General features: G+C 47.1%; 1 protein-coding gene across 1 annotated transcript in view; it reads left to right on the top strand.

Annotated features, from left to right (window-relative positions):
* LOC147663181 (solute carrier family 15 member 4-like) overlaps nucleotides 1–24,765 on the top strand; it is a 316,719-nt gene extending 291,954 nt beyond the window's left edge. The window contains exons 7-8 of the mRNA XM_086950612.1: nucleotides 7,690–7,848; nucleotides 22,586–24,765. Of these exons, the coding sequence (XP_086806738.1) occupies nucleotides 7,690–7,848; nucleotides 22,586–22,734 (308 nt within the window). The 3' untranslated portion in view covers nucleotides 22,735–24,765. The remainder of the gene's footprint in view (nucleotides 1–7,689; nucleotides 7,849–22,585) is intronic.
* The last annotated feature ends 323 nt before the right edge of the window (nucleotides 24,766–25,088 follow it).

Raw genomic sequence — 25,088 nt, 5'->3', positions numbered from 1 at the left:
GATTGCGGTGCGTCTTTCTGTCGGGGGCGCACAGACTGTGGTGCTTCTCTTTGTGTCGGGGGCACTCTCAGACTGCAGTGCTTCTCTTGCTGTCGAAGGTTCCATTGCGCAGTGTTTCGAAGGGCGCTCAGACTGCGGTGCGTCTCTGTCTGGGGCACTCTCAGATTGCGGTGCGTCTTTCTGTCGGGGGCGCACAGACTGCGGTGCTTCTCTTTGTGTCGGGGGCACTCTCAGACTGCGTTGCATCTCTTGTGGCGGGGGCGCCCTCAGACTGCGGTGCGTCTCTTGCTGTTGAATGTCCCCTCTCACAGGGTTGAAGATTTTGGTGACGTCAAGGGCAGAGCTCTGAACCCAAAGCAGCCTCTTCATACTAGTCTACATTGCAGGGGCGGTCGCCTGACGCTTTCTTGGGGCCTGCATATTCACCCCAAGGAAATGTTGGCGAAATTGTGGCCAGATGGTGCACACTTCTGAAATCTATTCTCCTACAAGCCATAGGTGCAAGAAGAAGCAGTACTGAAAGGGAATCAATTAACTATTCCAATATTTCAAACTTTGCCTCAGTACCCAGGAGCACTGTTGCTTGATAGCTGGCTTCATTCTTTCAACTCGCCCATGTCTCCTGTGCTTTTCCACTGCTTGAAGAAGATGGCGAAAATGAATGTAATTGAAGTGCGACTGGTCTCTCATCCGCGAGCAGATGGAAGAAATACGTGCTCAGCATTTTCTGCCTTAAACAGGAAGTTAGGCAACACAAGTTTAGATGAGTGCTGCTGTATATTTTATTGGCTTAAACTTACCTGTTGTCTGTCGGTGTAAGAAGAAAGAGATGCGGCTGGTATTCTAATGTGGGCTTTGCATATAACCTAGTTGAACCAGTTCTAGCCTAGTTTCATTTGATTACATGTGATAATGACATGCCTAGCTTCGCTTCATTTGATTACAGGTGATGGCATGCCTAGCATATCTTCATTTGATTACAGGTGATGGCATGCCTAGCATAGCTTCATTTGATTACATGTGATGACGTGCCTAGCATTGCTTCATTTGATTACATGTGATGACATGCCTGGATTAGCTTCATTTGATTACATGTGATAGCATGCCTAGATTAGCTTCATTTGATTACATGTGATAGCATGCCTAGATTAGTTTCATTTGATTACATGTGATGACATGCCTAACTTAGCTTCATTTGATTACATGTGATGACATGCCTAGATTAGCTTCATTTGATTATATGTGATGGTATGCCTAGCTTAGCTTCATTTGATTACATGTGATGACATGCCTAGCTTAGTTTCATTTGATTGCATGCCATGGCATGCTCTTCTGTCCATGCCATCAAGTGGGCTTGTGCTTCTGAGAGTTCCGCAGTGGCATGTAGAATGGGGAGGTGGTTTGGAGCGTGACGGGGAGAAGGCAATGGTCCTGGAGCCTGGAGGACGCTTGGTGGTTTTCCTTTGTATCCGGGTATTGAATAAACTTGAGTTTGTACAACTCCAACGATGTCCGCTGTAGCTGCTTACCACACTGGCGGCGAGGGTTGGACGTAGGGAGCCGTGGTGAATCCAGGCTCGCTGCATGTGTGAGGAGCAGTGAGGCGCGCTGCCTCGAGTGCGTTCATACCTCCATTGGAAGCATTTGACTTGTGGAAGGTGCTGCCCTCAGTGTTTTGGCTCCTCCTAAGAGAATCGCATTGTTATGGGTACTCACCGTATTTGGCATTCTTTGGGCCTCTTCAACCGCCATTCGGCCAACATCGGTTTCCTGGAGGGAAGTGCGTGAAGTCCTCATGCATGCCTACGCATGCTTTGGCTACAATTGGCCATTTCGTTTGCCTGACTTTGTGTTGATGTGAGGGACAGGCACCTAGTTGTTTGCGCTAACACCAAAGGAAGGAGGTTACGTGCAGTACTTGGCACCTTAATATTTCTGTAAATCGTATATTTCCTGCAGATGGCTATTTTCTCATTATTGCTCAGTTTGCTCATTTCACAAGAGTTTTAAACTGGTGAATTTCGTTACAAAAGTCACCCTGTTATTGGTACAACACAATTTTTTGTTAAAACTACATTAAATACCAGCGTGCAAGCAATCCTTCTGCCTCCTCCATACTTACCATCACCTGGTGAACCGCCCATGGCTTGGAAGGAGTGGTTCAGGGTGTTCAGTGCTTTTCTTGGGGTTGTTGATGGCTTAAAATGTCAACCCTGAAAGAAAGAAATGGCTATTGGAGCACTCTGCATGGCCAAGAGATTTTTGACCATTTGCCCCTCTTTGTACCTGAAGATGAAGAGTAAGAACTAGATGGGTACATTGAGGCAGTCAAGAGACTGGAGAGACGTTTCAGCACCTAATTTGGTGGTAAGGAGGCAGACATTTGTTTCAAGAGGGCTCCATCCAACAGAATCAGTAGACATGCATGTTGCTTCTTTGTGTGCGTTAGCGGCCAAATGTGAATTTGGAGTGTTTACTGACCAACTTATTAGAGATTAGTTACTTACCAGGTGCTTTAATAAGAAAATTCAAGAGAGGTTACTATAGTGAAAAAATCTTTTTCTTGAAGAAGCAGTGGACATTGCGAACAACATTCAGGATTGCAAACTATCTGTCAAGGAGCGGACTTAAAAAACTGAAGATAATCTTTTAGTGGTCAAAGGGACCAAAACCTTGCCAAATAAACCTATTTCTGCTTGGAGAAAAAAAAGTGGAAATCCCTGCTATTGTTGTGGGTTCTCGTTCCATGTTGCCTCGTTCAAGCAAAGTCCTTGCCTGGGAAAGGACTGCAATAAATGTGGATGGTCTGCCATTTTGCCAGAGTATGTCGGATGAGTAACTCATGGGACAGAATGTTCTAATAGGTTTATAGCCAGCCGTAGTGGGCTACACCGGCCATTAAAGGCCTGCTCCCTTGTTAAATCACAATCCGAGAGTGGGCCTTTAATGACCAGAATGGTGGGCTGTAGAGCTATATTAGAACATTGGAATGTTGAGAGCTCCATTGAAGACCGTAGAGTAGCTCTGGGCTTATAATAGCCGGTAGAACGCCGGAGGTCCAACATTCCAATGTTTGTCTTCCTGTTTCTCCCTTTTCCATTTAGAACATTTCACCATCAGCGGATGCACAGTCTATGCCGGTTGTTAAAGGCCTTCACCCTTGTTATGGCCCCTCGTCTGCGTCTCAGCCCTATAATTTGTGTTCAGGGCCTTTAATTACCGGTATAGCACTCAGCAGGGGGTATTACTTTATATTAAAAATTTAACTTTTAAATGGATTTACCCCTTTTAAGCACATTGTTACGGTCTTTAAAAATGTTCTGATTATCTCTACCAATTTCCCCTCCTTCCTCATCTAGATCTCTCTCTTGCCTTTAATATTTCTCCCATTTTCCTTCGTGCATCAGGCGTGTGCCCCTAAAGGTCCTGCCCAAGTTCCTTTGCCTAATGGGGAACTCCCATTAGAGAGCTGAACCTTATCAACCACGAGGTCTGATGGTTGAATCCTGCCCTTAAATTATTCTACGTTTAATAGACTCCGAAAGTGTAAATGATTTAAACCGACGCTGCTACTATCCCCCAGAAGCAGCCTTCTCTTGGCCTGTTCCATTATCCCGTTGTGAACTATGTTTTTTTATCTAATGGGATTAGAACCATTAATGGAACAATCTTAGAAGCTGCGTTATAACATTGGAATGTTGAGTGTTCCATTGAAGACCGTGGGAGGCTCCGGGCTTCGAGCGTCTGATATAAGCTGATAAGATATACTGGTCTAATATAAGCCTTCTGCTCCAACAATCCAGTGTTTGTATTATTGTTCCCCCATTACAAGAGCCTTCTACCCTTAGTGGCAGGAATGTTCTACTAGCCTTAAAGCCCTTCTGCTTCAGGCTATACCCGTTATTAAAGGCCCTCACCTTCGTTATAGACCTGCAGCGAGCCATGAGACTATAGTCTGGGAGTTTCTTTAATTGTTTCAGCGTCTCAGGACATGCAGAGTTTAAATGATTTAAAGGCAGGCTGCTCCTACCCTCTGACGGGTGGGGAGCAACTCTCGCCTCCTAGGATTTGCCCAGCGGCCAGAATGGCCGGTCCGATTGTGGTTAGCCTCTTCATAAGCTTCAGGATAAAACTGTTAAAACAAGCATTAGCAAAGCTAAAGGGTACAGCATTTTGAAACTTGTGTGATGGTTATTTCAGTTTGTATTTCTGGCTTATACAGCAAAATAAAAATAGAAGCCATGCAGCCACCTAAAAGTGGCAGTCTCATGCTTGCAATAAACAAAATGCAAGGAACCATCATTGACTGATGGAGCCGTTTTACCAGTAATATTTTAAAGAAATTATTTCATTTGTGCCAGTAATTTTATTATTATGAAGAAGACGAACAAATCATCACATAACCAAGCATTCAAATTGAAGACCGCGACAGCGTTACAATGTCACTTAAAGAAACTGATAAATCACCAATTAATGGAGTACCCAGTGTACAGGCCAAATACATAACCACTGTTTAAAGTTAATATAAAATATGAAATAAGCACTCCTGCAGCTTTGTCAATGAAGAGAAAGGAAGTGCTTTTCAGTGGATGTGAACAGTACACAGGCCTTTCTGCAGTATTCTAAAGTGAGGGGACCCACCCAATAGGTCAAGTGGGCATACTCATTCCCCCGTGACGTAAGCTGATTGAGGGTTGAGCAGACCAGTGGAGGAAGCCCGCTGACCAGAAGCTCCTCTATACATAGACTTTAAAAAGATTCAATAGTCTGCTGAGACAGCTGAAGCTGCTCCAAGGCCAGACCCAAAGACAACGTTCTGGTCGAATGGGGTTGTAGCAGTTATTGTTGAAAGGGATGTGCAGGGATACAGGATAAGCCCTAAACTAATGGAAGTCTTATTTATGTGCAATAGATTCCTGTGGCTGAATACGTACAGTTAATATACTTACATTTTGAAATGTTCATTTAGAATGGCTCTTCCTACATGATTTTCTTGACCTTTTGTATATTTTGTGCCTTTGAATGCACCTTAATTAAACTTCTGACATGTAAACTGTTTCCTTTATCAATAGGGTTAGTTTTAGGGTCAGTAAGGAGGAGCGGCTTAGGATACAATTCGTCTCAGTCTAGCGATCCTCGTTTTAAGGTGAGCTCTAGCCTTCAACTCACAGCTGTGGTTAGTTTTAGGGTCAGTAAGGAGGAGCGGCTTAGGATACAATTCGTCTCAGTCTAGCGATCCTCGTTTTAAGGTGAGCTATAGCCTTCAACTCACAGCTGTGGTTAGTTTTAGGGTCAGTAAGGAGGAGCGGCTTAGGATACAATTCGTCTCAGTCTAGCGATCCTCGTTTTAAGGTGAGCTCTAGCCTTCAACTCACAGCTGTGGTTAGTTTTAGGGTCAGTAAGGAGGAGCGGCTTAGGATACAATTCGTCTGTCTAGCGATCCTCGTTTTAAGGTGAGCTATAGCCTTCAACTCACAGCTGTGGTTAGTTTTAGGGTCAGTAAGGAGGAGCGGCTTAGGATACAATTCGTCTCAGTCTAGCGATCCTCGTTTTAAGGTGAGCTATAGCCTTCAACTCACAGCTGTGGTTAGTTTTAGGGTCAGTAAGGAGGAGCGGCTTAGGATACAATTCGTCTCAGTCTAGCGATCCTCGTTTTAAGGTGAGCTCTAGCCTTCAACTCACAGCTGTGGTTAGTTTTGGGGTCAGTAAGGAGGAGCGGCTTAGGATACAATTCGTCTCAGTCTAGCGATACTCGTTTTAAGGTGAGCTCTAGCCTTCAACTCACAGCTGTGGTTAGTTTTGGGGTCAGTAAGGAGGAGCGGCTTAGGATACAATTCGTCTCAGTCTAGCGATACTCGTTTTAAGGTGAGCTCTATCCTTAAACTCACAGCTGTGGTTAGTTTTAGGGTTAGTAAGGAGGCTGTGGCTTAGGATAGTATTCGTCTGTCTAGCGATACTCGTTTTAAAGTGAGCTCTAGCCTCACAGCTGTGGTTAGTTTTGGGGTCAGTAAGGAGGAGTGGCTTAGGATAGTATTCGTCTCGGTCTAGCGATACAAGTTTTAAAGTGAGCTCTAGCCTTAAACTCACAGCTGGGGTTAGTTTTGGGGTCAGTAAGGAGGAGTGGCTTAGGATAGTATTCGTCTCGGTCTAGCGATACCCGTTTTAAGGTGAGCTCTAGCCTTAAACTCACAGCTGGGGTTAGTTTTGGGGTCAGTAAGGAGGAGTGGCTTAGGATACAATTCGTCTCAGTCTAGCGATCCTCGTTTTAAGGTGAGTTCTAGCCTTCAACTCACAGCTGTGGTTAGTTTTAGGGTCAGTAAGGAGGAGCGGCTTAGGATACAATTCGTCTCAGTCTAGCGATCCTCGTTTTAAGGTGAGCTATAGCCTTCAACTCACAGCTGTGGTTAGTTTTAGGGTCAGTAAGGAGGAGCGGCTTAGGATACAATTCGTCTCAGTCTAGCGATCCTCGTTTTAAGGTGAGCTCTAGCCTTCAACTCACAGCTGTGGTTAGTTTTAGGGTCAGTAAGGAGGAGCGGCTTAGGATAGTGTTCGTATCAGTCTAGCGATACTCGTTTTAAGGTGAGCTCTAGCCTCACAGCTGTGGTTAGTTTTGGGGTCAGTAAGGAGGAGTGGCTTAGGATAGTATTCGTCTCGGTCTAGCGATACTCGTTTTAAAGTGAGCTCTAGCCTTAAACTCACAGCTGGGGTTAGTTTTGGGGTCAGTAAGGAGGAGTGGCTTAGGATAGTGTTCGTATCAGTCTAGCGATACTCGTTTTAAAGTGAGCTCTAGCCTTAAACTCACAGCTGGGGTTAGTTTTGGGGTCAGTAAGGAGGAGTGGCTTAGGATAGTATTCATCTCAGTCTAGCGATACTCGTTTTAAGGTGAGCTCTAGCCTTAAACTCACAGCTGGGGTTAGTTTTGGGGTCAGTAAGGAGGCAGCGGCATAGGATAGTATTCGTCTCAGTCTAGAGATACTCGTTTTAAGGTGAGCTATAGGCTCACAGCTGTGGTTAGTTTTAGGGTCAGTAAGGAGGAGCGGCATAGGATAGTATTCGTCTTAGTCTAGAGATACTTGTATTAAGGTGAGCTCTAGCCTTAAACTCACAGCTGTGGTAAAGCTAAGGCTTTGTTTTAATATTGACAATAAGCATTATGTTTATGTTCAAGATGTAGGATAGGCTTAGCTTTTATCTTGGTTCGTTCCATTTCTTTTTGATTTTATTTCATTTTATGATGATGGTTTAAGGATCTTAGTAGTAATCGTCGCAATCACGTTTGAGGTATTTTAATGGTAGTAATTCAATGTCATTGAGATTGTTTCCATCATTAATGTTTAGAGACGCTCTCCATCAATCTATTCATTTACGGTTTGGCTTTTCTTGTACTGGATCATTAGGGTGCATTTTGCAAAGTCTCGCCGGGCATCACAGTAGCCCCAGGATGTGTATGAGGAGATACGTTCCTGTCCTGCTATATATCGCAAGGGCTGCATTGTTAGTCACTACAACATGATTTATACATCAGGAGTCAGGAGTGATTGGTTTGTGGGTAGGTTTTCCAGTGTTCTACAGCTCAGCTCTGTACTCACCTCACAGCAATCCATTCCATAATGTTCCTGTGTTGTTGAGAGACCCTGATGGTGCATTCCCATCTGACCTGTGTTTCTCTTTTCTTTTCTCCTTCTCCAGGTCTTGAGTTTGCCTATTCAGCAGCTCCCAAGTGCATGCAGAGCGCCATCATGGGCCTCTTCTTCTTCTTTTCTGGTGTCGGCTCCTTCGTGGGCTCTGGGCTCCTGGCGCTGGTGTCCATCAACGCCATCGGATGGATGAGTAGCCATGAGGACTCTGGTGAGTGAGTAGCAGCAGTGGATTGAATCGTGGCTTCAATTACTACCCAACAGAACTCATTTCACCTTTCTTTCACAAAATGTTATTGATTTTGCCTTTCCCTTTCTATTTACTTTACTTTCACTTTCTAAACTGTTATTTGTGAGCCAAATATCACTTAAAACATTGTTCAGTATACCACAGTATGCATCTTTTCCACCACTAGTTCCTCTTGGCCTGCTCTTATGGGGGATATCTTTACCTAAAGGAAGTCTGGAGGACATCTCTCCTTGGATTTAGCTTACCAGTGAATGATGGCTAGATACAGGCTTCGACTGATCATACCACGTCATTCTCCTCACCCTTGCCTACCTTTGGATGCCAGAGAGGAAGCGGGCAGGGCTTGCAAATGCTTCTGACCTCTCTTCCATGCAAAAGTGTTGAGTGTAATGTCAACGTTAATGATCTGTAATGTGGGATAGGATGTGGCGTAATGGCTAGGATGGCCGACCTCAAATCTGGGGAACCGGGTTCGAGTCTTGGCAACGATGCAATGTGTCCTTATGTAACACAACTGGTGCTCATGTACAGCGCTCTGATACCAGATACCTTCGGGTCAAGCTTGCGCTGTATAAAACTACCCCATGCCCCTCAAAAAAGATCTGAACCGGCAAGGATCTTTGCAAGCTTTATGGTCACAGACCAGGTTACATCGTGGTCGTCCATGGCGACCATCTTTAAGCCACTGGTGGCGTCTGTAGGGTCTAAAGTCTATTTGTGCACTGGTCACGAGCTATCCGACTCATTTCATTATTGTGGTCGAACTCCTATGTTTTCCTGTAAAGGGCACGTGTCAGGCACTGTGCTCATTCTGTGCCTTGCTCCGCTCGTGGAGTTCTAGACCGTTCACCAAAAGTGATGCGCTTGTCATTGTGACTTTTTACTGTGAGCAGCCTGTTATAAGACTTTCTGCTGCTGGCTACTGGATTAAATAGTTGCAGTGCTCCCTAAATTGTGTAGATTGCAGCACACTTGCTCCCTCTCTTGAAATGTAAGTAATCTGTAGTAAGTGGACGTCCTTCACTCCCCTCCATGTGGCAGTATTCCATAGACCACCGGTTTTCAGATCCTTTTCTGCACTGGGGGCTTCAGTCTCAACTGATCCTACAGAGAGAGGGAGGTACCAGGTTTGAGTGCACAAGCGCTGCTCTCACTCTTCAAAAGCACTCAAGCCACTCTGCATTCTTGAGTAGATGAGTGACAGCATTGACTCTGTCCTTCACCCCCACCATGCAAGGTCGCCCTCTTTACAACAGTGACCCAACTCCCTGGGGACCCCTAACGTTTTGGCCTCCATGAGTTTACATCAACCAACGCCTCATTCCTCATATACGATGCATAACGTTTCATGCTCTTTTATTCTAATGATGAGGAACTCTTCCAGAGTCGAATACTTCCTGAGTGTTCTTCAGCGTCGCACCTGCTCCTAAAGGCAGATGAACGGAGCTGCTGGTGATGGTACCTGCAGCTCCGCGCGCTTCTTTGATGTACTAGGATATGTCCCAAGTGGCGCCCAGCCCTTTCCACAATCATTCCCACAGTTCTAAGCACACCCTCCTTTACATAAGACCTTTCACTTGTACCCCTCACAGTCTTATTTTGGGCCAGCGCGTTCTCTTGTGAGTAGCTTTCAACTGCACCTAATGCTCCACTTGCTTCATGCTGCTCCTTCTCACTCTGCCTCACCCTTCCCTCTCATTGTTTGCTCCTGTCACTGGCCTATCTTTTTATATTTTAGCAATCTTTTTATTAACAATTGTGTAACATTCTTGTAACATGCTTGCCACTTCCCAAGCACAGATTCAAAACGTGCGTGTTATTTAGACAAGCTGTGACAATTCAAAGCTTTGTTTGATTTTCAGTGAAGAATCAACTGAAGGCTCTTAGACCAGCTTCAATGGCTCATGTGGTTTATTTGGTCTGAGTGTCCATCTTTGCTGGCCCTTTAAGAGCAAAGGTAGCTTGGCCATGTTTGTCGAGTCCATCGGTGATTGGTCTGGAGCTTGGCTTCAGTGAAGGCCATCATTGGGCCTTGATCTTACTGAGTAGGTGTGGCTTCCTGCTTCAGTCTGTGAGGGGGAGACACAGTGACCTGTTCAATAGAGGTTCATGAACTTCAGTCAGCATTGAACAACTAACTAGTCATTGTTTCCTAGTGAGTGAAGAAGTTGATTTCCATGTCCATGTTCTCCTGTAATCTCCTCCCTTGCAGGACAGCCAACTCCACAAGCCCCTCTTGTTCAGTTGTGTCTGCTCCCAATATAAAGTCGTCTCCCGCGTGCAGACCTTTTCTCTACCTACCCCCGGTGTGCAGTCTTCCCTCACCTGGCACCCCTCACACTTCTGCTCGCCTGGCCAGTTATCCTAAATTGCCCTTGTGCTTCACCATCCTGCTGCCCACTCTGTATCCATGCCCTTTCCTACAGATGCATCTACTCTATTACAACGCGCAGTGGACCAGAATGCACCTTGAACCGATCAGCAAACTATACTTTCAGGAAGCACTTTTCTCAAGTAAAATCACCAACATGTATGCGATCCTCCTCCCAAGCCTGTGCTCCTATCCACGGCTCCAAAGCAGAACGGACACATGACCGTGTGCCCTCCTCCCACCCCACAAACACACTTTGGTCATGCTCAGAGTGATCGAGGCAGAAGAAGGCCCGTATTCTTGACCAACAATGTACTGGTTCTCACAGTGCTCCACGTTTGTGTTTACCAAGCCGGTACCCTCAGATTTGAGGCTGGCACAATTTGGATGCCAAAATTAACAACAGAAGGGAGGTAGAGTGGAGAGTTAGGATTCCTACTCCACGGGCACTGTTACATAAACAAAAAGAATCCTACTCACTGTGGACAAGGGGAATGTCGACCACAGATGCGGGGACATTCAGTGTTTTGTAAAATACCCCTCACACACCAACAGGCCCCTTGGTGTCATGCTTCATCATTGGGGCCTTCGCACCCCTCTAACGGGATGTGGCGTGCTGCGACCTACGACTACGCGGGAGCACCTTTAGTTGAGACTATGTGTGGTGCGTGTGGTGGAAGTGGTTGGGTATTTTATAAAAATGTGAGTGGTGGGATGTGGTGAAGGTTAAAAAGTACCTGGCTCGTAGGTGTCAGAGAAAATTTTTTATTCAACCTCGGGCTGGTACTGGTAAAAGAAGTGCAGGTTGAGGTAGTTAACTGTCGTGATTATGGACAGTACCTCTGGTGTGCGTCGACATGTTTCGGAGCTGGTGCTCCTTCAGGACGAGGCACACCTCCGTTCCCTTTATGTGGGACTTCTAGCGGGCATGCACAAAGCCCAGCTGTTACCCACCCCAGACGTGTATTTAGAGACAGGCAGAGGCACAGAATAATTAAAGATAGAAAATGCTAACTTGCTAAAAGTGGAATTTTCAGACTAGCAATTTAAAATCCGACTTTACCATAAGTTGGTTTTTAAGTTGTGAGTCTAGGAACACCAGACCCGAACTATCCAGTTTGTCCCAATTGGAAATTAAATTTAGAAGATGTAATAAGCTAATCCCATTGTTAACCTATGGGAAAAATAGGCCATGCCATAGTGAAAAACGAATGTTAGAGTTGTTCACGATCTGGACATGTAAAACTTAAAAGTACATGTCCCACTTTTTAAATACACTGCCCCCTGCCCTTGGGGTGGTCTAGGGCCTACTTTAGGGATGACTTATCGGTATTAGTAGGAAGGTTTGGGTCTGGCAAGTGGGCTAACTTGCCAGGCCGAAATGGTGGTTTAAAACTGCACACACAGGCTTTACAGTGGCAGGCCTTTGCCAGGTTGAAAGAGCTACTCTGGAGGGTGGCACAAACAGCGCTGCAGGCCCACTAGTAGCATTTAATTTGCAGACCCTGGGCCCATGTAGTGCACTTTACTAGGGACTTGTAAATAAATTCAATATTCCAATTGTGGATAAGCCAATGTTACCATGTTTTAAGCAGAGAGCACATGCACTTTAGCATTGGTTAGCAGTGGCAAAGTGCCCGGAGTCCTAAAGCTAACAAATTCAACAAAAAGGGTAAGACGAAGACAAAATGTTTGGGGGTGACCCTGCAGAAAGGACCAGGTCCAACAGTCACGCTGCAGAGCTGGACTACTTTATATAACTGGGCACAAGGCGGTGCTGGGCTACTTAATGCCAGGGGGCACGGTTTCAGAACTGAACTGCTTTATATCAGTGGACACATACAAACGGAACTATTTCATGCCAGTGGACACGGCGGCTGAACTGGACTACTTCATGCCAGTGGACATGATGGCACAGGTGGACCACTTTATATCACTGGGCACGTGGCAGAGCTAGGTGGATGTCAAGAGACCTCACGTATGAGGGCATTAATCGCTATTAAAATGATCCTATTCCTCTAAATAGTTGTGCTTGGAAATTGTAGGTCCTTGAGATGTGAGGAAACTGCACAATTCTGAGGGTGTGAGGAGAAAGGATGGAGTAATGAGGGCGTGGGCTGTGCGCCAGCCTCCGAAGGGTGCGGGCCTGCACCATGGCCAGGAGCCAAGACTGAGAAGGCATCTGATGTCAGTGGCTTTACAATGCTAGCCAGTGGCCCCTGTTGTGTGATCATTCAAACATTGAACACTCTGCTCACTGCAGGCTCTGCGGGTTAAATGAAATGGAGTCAGGAATTCTGGTGCTGAGGAAGGAGCTCCAGAGAAACCCAACATGGAGTGTGCCTGTGCAGCTGAGGAGTAGAGATGCTTTTTCTTTTTCTAAAATCTGCCATGGACTGGTTCAGATACATGGAGTATCCACCCTCTGGTAGATAAGTTTGTAGCTGTTGAGAACTAGTTACGGTAAGGACCCGCATAATGTGTGTCTGCCCCCATAGGAAATTATGGCTCCCTCGCCTGTGTGCCTGCTGCCGCCACTCACACCCTCCCCATAATACCCATTGCCTCCCCTCTAAACCTACTGTATCCTCTGTGCACCCACAGCTACCCCTGTGCACCCACACCCTTCGTGCATGTAGGTCCTCTCTTCTGCTCCCAGGGCCTCCTCTGTGCACCCACGCCCTTCGCCCTGCACGTAAGGCCTCTCTCCTGCTCCCAGGGCCTCCCCTGTGCACCCACACCCTTCGTCCTGCACGTAGGGCATCTCTTCTGCTCCCAGGTCCTCCCCTGTGTACCCATGTCCTTCATCCTGCATGTAGGGCCTCTCTTCTGCTCCCAGGGCCTCCCCTGCGCACCCGCTGCTCTCTCTCTGTGCCCACTGCCTCTCCTCTACGCCAAGGGCCTCCCCTATGCACCCGCTACCTCCCTTATGTGCCCACCATCTCCGATCTGCACCCACCACCTCCCACCTATGTGGCTGCTGCCTCCCCTGTAGGCCCAGGGCCTCCCCTCTGCACCCCCGCTTCCCCTTTCAGCCCAGGGCCTCCCCTCTGCGTCCACCTCCTCCCCTCTGCGTCCACCTCTTCCCCTCTGGGTCAACCTCCTCCCCTCTGCGTCCGCCTCCGCCGCCTCCCCTCTGCCCCCGCCTCCTCCCCTCTGCGTCCGCCGCCTCCCCTCTGCGCCCGCAGCCTCCCCTCTGCGCCCGCAGCCACCCCTGCGCCTGCCGCCTCCCCTCTGCGCCTGCCGCCTCCCCTCTGCGCCTGCCGCCTCCCCTCTGCACCTGCCGCCTCCCCTCTGAGCCTGACTCCTCCCCTTTTCACCTGCCACCTTCCCTGTGCACTCACCACCTCCCCCGTGAGCCCATCGCCTCCCACCTGCACTCGCCGCCTCCCACCTGCGACCGCCGCCTCCCACCTGCGACCGCCGCCTCCCCTCTGCTCCCACTGCCTCACCCGTGAGCCCACCACCTCCCCCGTGAGCCCACCACCTCCCCCGTGAGCCCACCACCTCCCCCGTGCGCCCACTGCCCCTGTGCACCCACTGCCCCCGTGCACCCATCGCCTCCCATCTGCACCCGCCCCCTCCCACCTGCGACCACCGCCTCCCCTCTGCGCCCGCCACCTCCCCTCTGCTCCCCTCTGGGCCCGCCTTCTCCCCTCTGGGCCCGCCGCCTCCCCTCTGGACCCGCCGCCTCCCCTCTGGACCCGCCGCCTCCCCTCTGGACCCACCGCCTCCTCTCTTGACCCGCCGCCTCCTCTCCTCTGCGCCCGCCACGTCCTCTCCTCTGCGCCCACCACCTCCTCTCCTCTGCGCCCGCCTCCTCCTCTCCTCTGGGCCCGCCTCCTCCTCTCCTCTGGGCCCGCCTCCTCTCCTCTGGGCCCGCCTCTCCTCTCCTCTGGGCCCGCCTCCTCCACTCCTCTGCGCCTGCCGCCTCCTCTCTGCGCCTGCCGCCTCTTCTCCTCTCCTCTGCGCCCACCTCCTCCCCTCGGCTCCTTTCCTCTGCGCCTGCCTCCTCTCCTCTGCACTCACCTCCTCCCCTCAGGAACCGCCTCCTCCCTTCTGCAACCGCCTCCTCCCATCTGTGCCCACCGCCTCCCCTCTGTGACCCTTCACCCCCTTTGCGTCCAGCACCTCCTGTCCACACTCGCAGCCTCTTGTCCAGGGTTTTCAGACGCTTGTTTTGCTTTGATGGCATTGACATAAACGTCTCAGCCCCATGGTTGGGGAAGGTGTCGTGGGAAAAGCGAAATCTAAAACAGAAAACCGCTTGGTGACTGCCACCTCCCTTCAGACTTCATCCAAGTTCCGCTGTGACCTCCGTCGTGCCTCTCCTTGCCCACCCTGGTCAGCCAGCAGAGGGTCACTGCTGGCGAGGAAGATGAGGAGGCGGAGTCAAATGCAAAAGCATTGAAATTATGACATCAAGCTGCAGTTCCGCTAGTCGTTGCTAGATGTCCCTCACGAGTCAAGGTTAGGAGGGACCCCTAAATCATCACCTCTCTCATTGCCTGATATTTCAATTTCAAAGTTCACTTTTGTGAATTGGTTATATGCTTTTTAGCATGTAAAATATTATCAAAGCATTTGTGTGTGCAGTTTAGAAGCCGGCTCCGTACGTGGAGGAGCGGACTTTGTGTTTTTCATGGAATGCGTAGTTAACAAATCTCCGCAAACTCCGAGAGCGGAGTTCATTGGCCAGGGCTAGACATTTCTTTACAGTTGACGAAGTCGACTCACTGAAGCACGTCTACGTGTAGTTGCGCCGAGTGACTGGACAGGTGTGCTTTGTAAATAGTACAGGAAAGCACTGAGTGGTATCATCTGGTAATTAGCAAGTTGTATATTTTCGTGGTTCAGGAAGTCGTAGTTAAAAAATGTAGTGGTTTAGAATTATTCGTGGTTCAGCATTCGTGGTTTAGGAGTTTGTTGTTTAGGAGGTGGTGGTTTAATCCTACAACTCTCCCAACTGCAGAGAGCGCCCCAGGATAGCGCCCCAGGATAGCGCCTGTCCACTGCTCCGAGCGTCATTCATTTGCAGAGCTCGTCCTGCATAGTCCACAGCTGCCAATCAAAGCTAAGCAGATGCCGCGCGCTCTGTGAATACTTCAATATCTTATTATTTCAGCCGCTGAGCGTGAATCCCTGCAGGCTTTTTATCAGGTTAGCCTGAATGGTAATGAATGATCCGCTCGCATCGATATGAGCTGCCCCTCTAATCTATTGCTTTAGAGCCATTATTCCTGGAGCTAGACGAGGCGGTTCTGGGTGTTCTCCTGAAGAAATAAGTGCTTGCCAAATGTGAAAGTGTATTTTATATTTGGGCCATTAATTTAGTCTGAATGCTCTGTCTCTTTTTCATATACAGCTGCTTATATTTTGCTCCAGAGCAAGAGAAGAATTCAGGGAAGCCCTCAGAGTGTTCACCTACCCTTGGGAGTAGGGCATAGCTTCGGGGGGGGGGGGGGGGGGGTGTTCCCTGGTACAGTTTGGTCTCTTTATATTTAACATACATACATACAAGATATTTGTTGTATCTTGTATCTTCCTGCTGCTCAGTTTGAATGCATGAGATGTGGAATGTTGGATGGGTGGAATGCGAGTGGTTTGTGAATGTCAGTTGGGTGAGGGCTGAGCAGCAGGACAGCTGCTCCTGATGGGGTTGTCATTATTACTTATTTCTTAACATCTCAACTTAAATAAAGTAACTTAAGAATCTACAGTTCCAGCTTCTTTCTGATTACTTCAAGATTCTTTGGAAAACATGAGGATTTGGATGTGTGCTTCCATTTAGTGCTTTTGGGCTAATTCCCTGCTTAGAATGCATTGAACATACTAACACAGTGAAAAATAGTTATTTAAATTTCCCTGGTGTAGACCACGCCTCCCACCTCACCAAAACACAGAAGGCACAAGTAAAGCTAAGACCCAAGACCCCGCAGAGCTAGCTTCGAGGACACCCAGGTCCATCACTCCTATTGGGTGATCACCCCAGGACTGGTGGGGACTGCACCAAAGAAGGCAATCTTCAGCCACCCTTTTTGCTGAAACTGTGGTGGTGTGTAGCGTGGAGCGCCTCCTGAGGTTATCTCAGGGACTTGCCTTGCTGCTCTGACTTGGCTACCAGCGGTGAGCCAAGGACCCTAAGGGGAATCTCTGACAAAATGGTCCCTCCAAGGCCACTTTCCTACGGCTACTCATTTCACAAGCAGGATTGGTGAAATAACTATTCCCTCACAAAATAAACTGATTGTGATACATGATGCAGAGTGGTCACAATCCGGCTATCGCCTCAATTGAAACATTTGACTGGCACCAAGACCTTTCCAGTCACTTACCAGGAAACTGAACATAGGAGGAGTTCATGAAGTGGCCTTACGTCCTCCTCCGCCCAGACTTGTGACGTCCTGACATTTCGAACTGATTGGCGTATATTGCTTGAGAGGCGGTGCTTATGATAGTGTTTAAAGTTTATTATTGGATGAACCATTTAGCTGCAGTAACGGACTTGACAAACATCAATGCTTCAAACACATAGGCCCTGATTTAGATCTTGGCGGGCGGGTTACTCATCGCTATGGTGACGGATGTCCTGTCCGACGAGAAATAAATCCCATTATATCCTATGGGATTTATATTTGAACTGACTGAATATCTGTCATCGTTGTGACGGAGTAACCTGTCCACCAAGGCCCGTAGTCTCGTAATGGCATCTCAGGGTATGTAAAGCAGCCGTCTGTGTGTCTCTGTTATGAGACCAGCAGGGCTGCATTGTGATTTCTTTGGCGGAGACGGATGCAACCAGTGCATGTGCTCGGCCGGCAGGGAGCGCTCAGAGGATTCTGTCCGCCTTTTTTAATGCAGGCTCCTGAAGTTGACTGTGTTGTTTTTCAACATAGGTGTTCGAACTTTAAATTTTAATGCAGCACTTGAAATGATTCCGCTGTTCCTGCAAGACAAAAGTAACATTTTCATATAATTATCATGACACCCAGTAATGGGAAATTAGTGCTTTTTAAATAATTCCCATCCATGTAGTGAATGGTATTTCAAATGTACACTGTTTTAAATGCTGGGATAAGAGGAGTTCTATTCAATTGCTTTTAATATAATTTAATACAGTTGCCCCTAACTTTGCCTAATGAAGGCCGCTGCATGCACAGCCTGCGTGCGCGGAGTCTGCACCGCTCGCAAGAAGTGCTTCTGATGGATCGCTTTCCCTGCCTCCGCTAATAATACGCTGAAGTGCGCTGCTGGCCATGGCGGCTGGAAGCGGGCCATGTGCTATTGTTCGTGACATTGTAACGACACTTAGAGCACATTTACTAATGGACGCTTAACCTTCCATCTTCAGGGCCACTTTCGTAATGTGTAATCTGGGAACATCTTGGGAGCCCTTACTTGAAACAACCTTGGGAAGGATGGTCTGACTTACACTAAGTTATCTTTTGGAGTATGGAAGGCAGGCTGCTCTCAAATGCCGTTAACCTGTATCCCCAATAGGGTTTGTTTTACTTGAAGTAAATTGTTAATTGATGGTGTTAAAGCGGTAGGTGTTAAATAGAACTAGCAGTCTGTTGTCTACTACACAGAGCACACCAGTACATACTCCTTCCATTGTCTGCATGGGTGCAGTAGGCAAGGCTATGTCCGGCTACAGTCTAAAGTATGTAACTGGGTGAGGCGCTTCACATAGGGCTAGAGTTTAAAGTATGTAACTGGGTGAGGCCCTTCACATAGGGCTTGAGTCTAAAGTATGTAACTGGGTGAGGCCAATCACGTAGGATAGAGTCTAAAGAATGTAACTGGGTGAGGCTCTTCACGTAGGGCTTGAGTCTAAAGTATGTAACTGGGTGAGGCCCTTCACGTAGGGCTAGAGTCTGAAGTATGTAACTGGGCGAGGCCCTTCACGTAGGGCTAGAGTCTAAAGTATGTAACTGGGTGAGGCCCTTCACATAGGGCTTGAGTCTAAAGTATGTAACTGGGTGAGGCCAATCACGTAAGATAGAGTCTAAAGAATGTAACTGGGTGAGGCTCTTCACGTAGGGTAGAGTCTAAAGTATGTAACTAGGTGGGGCCCTTCACCTAGGGTAGAGTCTAAAGTATGTAACTGGGCGAGGCCCTTCACATAGAGCTAGAGTCTAAAGTACGTAACTGGGTGAGGCCCTTCACATAGGGTAGTGTCCAATGTATGTAACTGGGTGAGGCCCTTCACATAGAGAAGGTGTCTAAAGTATGTAACTGGGTGAGGCCCTTCACATAGGGTAGAGTTTAAAGTATGTAACTGGGTGAGGCCCTTCACATAGGGCTTGAGTCTAAAGTATGTAACTGGGTGAGGCCAATCACGTAAGATAGAGTCTAAAGAATGTAACTGGGTGAGGCTCTTCACGTAGGGTAGAGTCTAAAATATGTAACTGGGTGAGGCCCTTCACGTAGGGTAGAGTTTAAAGTATGTAACTGGGTGAGGCCCTTCACATAGGGCTTGAGTCTAAAGTATGTAACTGGGTGAGGCCAATCACGTAGGATAGAGTCTAAAGAATGTAACTGGGTGAGGCTCTTCACGTAGGGTAGAGTCTAAAGTATGTAACTAGGTGAGGCCCTTCACGTAGGGTAGAGTCTAAAGTATGTAACTGGGCGAGGCCCTTCACATAGAGCTAGAGTCTAAAGTACGTAACTGGGTGAGGCCCTTCACATAGGGTAGAGTCTAAAGTATGTAACTGGGTGAGGCCCTTCACATAGGGTAGAGTTTAAAGTATGTAACTGGGTGAGGCCCTTCACGCAGGGCTAGAGTCTAAAGTATGTAACTGGGTGAGGCCCTTTACGTAGGCTAGAGTCTAAAGTATGTAACTGGGTGAGGCCCTTCACGTAGGGCTAGAGTCTAAAGTATGTAACTGGGTGAGGGCCTTCACGTAGGGCTAGAGTCTAAAGTATGTAACTAGGTGAGGCCCTTCACGTAGGGTAGAGTCTAAAGTATGTAACTGGGTGAGGCCCTTCACATAGGGTAGAGTTTAAAGTATGTAACTGGGTGAGGCCCTTTACGTAGGCTAGAGTCTAAAGTATGTAACTGGGTGAGGCCCTTCACGTAGGGCTAGAGTCTAAAGTATGTAACTGGGTGAGGCCCTTCACGTAGGGTAGAGTCTAAAGTATGTAACTGGGTGATGCCCTTCACGTAGGGCTAGAGTCTAAAGTATGTAACTGGGTGAGGGCCTTCACGTAGGGCTAGAGTCTAAAGTATGTAACTGGGTGAGGCCCTTCACGTAGGGTAGAGTCTAAAGTATGTAACTGGGTGAGGCCCTTCACGTAGGGCTAGAGTCTAAAGTATGTAACTGGGTGAGGCCCTTCACGTAGGGCTAGAGTCTAAAGTATGTCACTGGGTGAGGCCCTTCACGTAGGGTAGTGTCCAATGTATGTAACTGGGTGAGGCCCTTCACATAGGGTAGTGTCCAATGTATGTAACTGGGTGAGGCCCTTCACGTAGGGCAATGTCCAATGTATGTAACTGGGTGAGGCCCTTCACATAGGGTAGTGTCCAATGTATGTAACTGGGTGAGGCCCTTCACATAGGGTAGAGTCTAAAGTATGTAACTGGGTGATGCCCTTCACGTAGGGCTAGAGTCTAAAGTATGTAACTGGGTGAGGGCCTTCACGTAGACTAGAGTCTAAAGTATGTAACTGGGTGAGGCCCTTCACGTTGGCTAGAGTCTAAAGTATGTAACTGGGTGAGGCCCTTCACGTAGGGTAGAGTCCAATGTATGTAACTGGGTGAGGCCCTTCACGTTGGCTCGAGTCTAAAGTATGTAACTGGGTGAGGCCCTTCACATAGGGTAGTGTCCAATGTATGTAACTGGGCGAGGCCCTTCACATAGGGTAGGGTCCAATGTATGTAACTGGGTGAGGCCCTTCACATAGGGTAGTGTCCAATGTATGTAACTGGGTGAGGCCCTTCACGTAGGCTAGAGTCTAAAGTATGTAACTGGGTGAGGCCCTTCACGTAGGGTAGAGTTTAAAGTATGTAACTGGGTGAGGCCCTTCACGTAGGGTAGAGTCTAAAGTTTGTAAATGGGTGAGGCCCTTCACATAGAGAAGGTGTCTAAAGTATGTAACTGGGGGAGGCCCTTCACGTTGGCTCGAGTCTAAAGTATGTCACTGGGTGAGGCCCTTCACATAGGGTAGTGTAGAATGTATGTAACTGGGTGAGGCCCTTCACATAGGGTAGTGTCCAATGTATGTAACTGGGTGAGGCCCTTCACATAGAGAAGGTGTCTAAAGTATGTTACTGGGTGAGGCCCTTCACGTTGGCTCGAGTCTAAAGTATGTAACTGGGTGAGGCTCTTCACATAGGGTAGTGTCCAATGTATGTAACTGGGCGAGGCCCTTCACATAGGGTAGTGTCCAATGTATGTAACTGGGTGAGGCCCTTCACATAGGGTAGTGTCCAATGTATGTAACTTGGTGAGGCCCTTCACGTAGGCTAGAGTCTAAAGTATGTAACTGGGTGAGGCCCTTCACGTAGGCTAGAGTCTAAAGTATGTAACTGGGTGAGGCCCTTCACGTTGGCTAGAGTCTAAAGTATGTAACTGGGTGAGGCCCTTCACGTAGGCTAGAGTCTAAAGTATGTAACTGGGTGAGGCCCTTCACGTAGGCTAGAGTCTAAAGTATGTAACTGGGTGAGGCCCTTCACATTGGCTAGAGTCTAAAGTATGTTACTGGGTGAGGCCCTTCACGTTGGCTCGAGTCTAAAGTATGTAACTGGGTGAGGCCCTTCACGTAGGGTAGAGTTTAAAGTATGTAACTGGGTGAGGCCCTTCACGTAGGGTAGAGTCTAAAGTTTGTAAATGGATGAGGCCCTTCACATAGAGAAGGTGTCTAAAATATGTAACTGGGGGAGGCCCTTCACGTGGGGCTGAGTCTAAAGTATGTAACTAGGCGAGGCCCTTCATGTAGGCTAGACTCTAAAGTATGTAACTAGGCGAGGCCCTTCATGTAGGCTAGACTCTAAAGTATGTAACTGGGCGAGGCCCTTCATTTAGGCTAGACTCTAAAATATGTAACTGGGCGAGGCCCTTCACATAGGGCTGAGTCTAAAGCAGTCATTCCCAAACTGTGCGCCGTGGCTCCCTGGGGAGATGTCAAAACTATCTGCGGTAGCCGAGCACCAAGCACTTTAATGCATTTAATGTTGAAGAGTCTGTTCGCTTCAGTTAAACTAATTAGACTTAAATGCATGATGTTGATGATTTGTAAGTGACATGCCTAAAGCTATAAATTTAGCTGTAAACAAAGCTTATTTGATGGCATGTCCAGGGAGATGCCTTCCATATTTCACTTGATCCCCACGTTCCGACACTCCCAAAGTAAGCGGAAGATGCCTGATTTATTTTGTTAGACTTGTTAATAGTTTCGTTTTTCTTCAAATGCATTTTACACCAATGCAAGTGATCAGGAAAGTACAGTTGTCTTGTCTATTAAATTCCCTAAGTATTATTAAGTATTGACATTTGTGCTTTAATCAAAGGTACTTCCAGTGCACATTTCTTTCAGTACACATACATTTCCAGACAGGCCTGGACTGTCCTTGAGCACAGGGAAGTAGAACACCATATACAGCCTAATACCAACATTTGGAAGCAAGAAAGAGGGACGTTTAAAAAATAAAAAATCAGTAGAATTTATTTTACGTGCATTGATTTGGAGGGAATTTTGGGAGGAGACAGCAAAAATAAAGCTGTATGTGGTTTATTAAATCGTTAGTCACCCTGCTGAGACAGGTGTGTTGGAATGTATGACATGGGTAGAAATGGAAGTGCATGCAAATATTCTTTAAGTGCAGGAACACTTTGGCAATAGGGTCTACATGCATATGGGTGCTATTTAGCACTGTAAGTGAGATGTAAAAGTTTTAGAGGGTACTCTAAAAAGGCATGGGCAAAGAAGTGTAACTAGGAATATTTTATTAAAGAAGCTGCCTTAGTAATAAGAAACACCCTGCGTGTATGATTATAATACCTTCTTCAGCTTCATCCCAATTATTTTCAAGGAGAAAAATGCAGGTACTCCCTAGGCTGGGCTTACATCTCCCGCACCCTCCAAAAATAAACAGTGGGGAGCCAGGGGCAATGGGTGAAGGGAGCCGCGGGTCGAAAAAGTTTGGGAACCACTAGTCTAAAGCATATAAGTGGGTGAGGCCCTTCACGTAACACTGAGGGTAAGTCTCAGGTGAAGAGGTTCAGTTCTATAGCCTAGTTGCAAAGACTATAACTCTGTAGGGCTGTGTTGACCTGGATCTACACCTGGTTTTGATATCATACCTTTCTTTTGATTTCTCTTCAGGAAACATCAACCGCTGCTTTTTGAACAAATACTTCTTCCTGCTGGCGGGAATCCAGGGTGCGACGTTGCTGCTGTTCCTCATAGTGTCAGTGCGGTTTGAGCGCCAGAGGTCTAGGGCAGGCCGACAAGCCACCAATGGAAGGACCTGACCCCAAGAACCGCTCCTGAGCTCATCTATGCAATAACGATTGATGGTGCGCAGATGAAATACGGACTAGTGCGTCAGCCGCATAGGGACTCCCAGCCCATTAGTGACGTAAAGTCTGGCTGTGGATTCCTGAATCAACAGAAGATATTCAAATATTTTCTTGACCTCAACCTGTGGATTTTAGCACATTCTGCACCTGTTATCCGAGCTACCTTCCTTTATGCTGATTTGTTACCGGCTAAGTGCCCGACTTGTTTAAAGGTTCAAGACAATTTTGCACTATTTCCTCCTGAAGGTCATTCGCTGGGCATTATAGTTCCCTCCACCTGGCGTACCATGGAAGTGTTCTGCCTTTACTCTGTGTTTATGGTATGAAATTGCTTCACCATTCTGAATTTTCTTTTCAACAAGTTAACAACATGTGACAGGTTATAGTTTTAGAACCACGCGATGGTTTGATACATATGTACTATATTTTAATATTCTATAGAATTCAAGATAATCATAGTCTCTCTGTGTTTTTTGTGTGTGATGAAAAAGAACCCATTCTGGGTGAGAATCAGTCTTCCGTTACCCCAACTTGTGCTTTCCAAGAGGCGCATATTCCTGCCCCAAGCATCTATTACTGGTATGTATAGACTGCAGTTCCATTACGAGGTGTGCTCCAGGCGGTTGAATGGTTGAATTAGGCTAGAGACCGCTTGAGAAAAGCGGTAGAGGGGATTCCACAGCTTCTGGAACCACACCGATGTTCTCATAAGCACCATTTTAAATATGATCACTGTTCTACTTTGTTGCCATAGTTTGTGATTCTCTCGTCAGGGCTTTTTGTATATTGTCGTGTAATGTTGAGGTCTCCATCGTTCCCACCAAATCAACTCAGTATTTTTGGCTCTTATCTAGGGCTGAAATACCTGTTCACTTACCAATGCTTGTTAGGATATGCTGCATCAGCCATGCTTTGAAGACGTAGATCTTTGCTGTTACTATGTCCGGAGATAATGGTCTTTCACCAATTAAGTTCATATAGGTTTTATCCTAAACAATGACACCGTTACCAGTATTCAGTGATTCTTGTTTGTCCACCCCTTTTGTAGTGTGCGTCACGCCTGGTGGGGTGAAATGATGTAGCTATACCGGTGCTCTGGGACTCAAAATGAGTCCGCAAGTCATGTTTTTTGAATCCCTAGGACTAGGCATTCAAGCCAAGTTCTTCTCACTCCTTATATCTCGTTCAGTAGGGGAAGGATGATACAGGCAGGGGGGGTGGGACCGATGCTACAGGCAGGGGGGGTGGGACTGATAATACAGGCAGGAGAGGTGGGACCTATGAAACAGGCAAGAGGGGTGGGACTGATGATACAGAGAGGGGGGAGGGGACGATGATACAGAGAAGGGGGTGGGACCGATGATACAGGCAGGGGGTGGGACCGAAGATACAGGCAGGGAAGGTGGGACCGGCTCTTTCTGCCCAAGTTGGACCATTGACCAGTAATAGATTGTTCAACATTGGTCAGTAAGCCTTCCCATTGGTTCAGTCCAGGGCGGGAAGAATACTGGAGCACACTTGGATCTTCTCCTTCACCATTTTCCTTATCAAGGGTTTTGGGGTATTTTGATATTTTTTTTCCTAAGTTAGTCTGCAAGATGTAGCCCCTTACTGTGACACATTATGTACAATTATGTAAAAAAAATGAAGAGTTGTATTGTAAACTAATTTGTCTCTGAAGTCAATTTTACTGACCTTACTTTTGCTGTCTTGTGTTTTTAACTGTTTGTTTCTTCTGCTTCATTAAGCGGATAAAAATATATCCTAATGTATCAAATGCATATTTGTTCCTGAATTAAAGTGCCTTCAGTTACTGGTTTGGCTGTAGACTAAGAGTTTGGGGTTTGTGAGTTTCAGAAGAAAGACGTGACTTTCATCTCTTAGATTGTATTTATTCACTTGGAGAATTTAACCCTTATCCCTGTAAAAGTATTTTCAAGCTTTCTGATGGATAGAAAACTTATTTTGAAATAAAAATTGTCAAACTGTAATAATCGCTCTTTTCTGCGATTTATTTCAAATTTCGGGCTAGAGACACACAGATTTTTCTGCGACTAGCGTCTTTATTTTGACTGGGTTCTTACTTGTGAGTTTTCAAACTCAAATCAATCATGAGAAACGTTTTTGGGAATCAGACGTATGTAATGTATTATCTACAGGGCACATTACTTTCCCTTGTCCCCCCCTTCCTTTCACTTGGTGTGTTCTGTGCCAAACAGCGGTGTAGATTGTTTGCGTTGGTCTGAGGAGAGTTGGTGAGTGGCAGTTGCGGATTTCTGAGCAGAGATTGGACGCACTACAATTTC

Source organism: Lissotriton vulgaris, unplaced genomic scaffold, assembly GCF_964263255.1.
Source record: "Lissotriton vulgaris unplaced genomic scaffold, aLisVul1.2 SCAFFOLD_976, whole genome shotgun sequence".
NCBI lineage: Eukaryota > Metazoa > Chordata > Amphibia > Caudata > Salamandridae > Lissotriton > Lissotriton vulgaris.
This window is presented reverse-complemented; position numbering and strand designations above follow the sequence as displayed.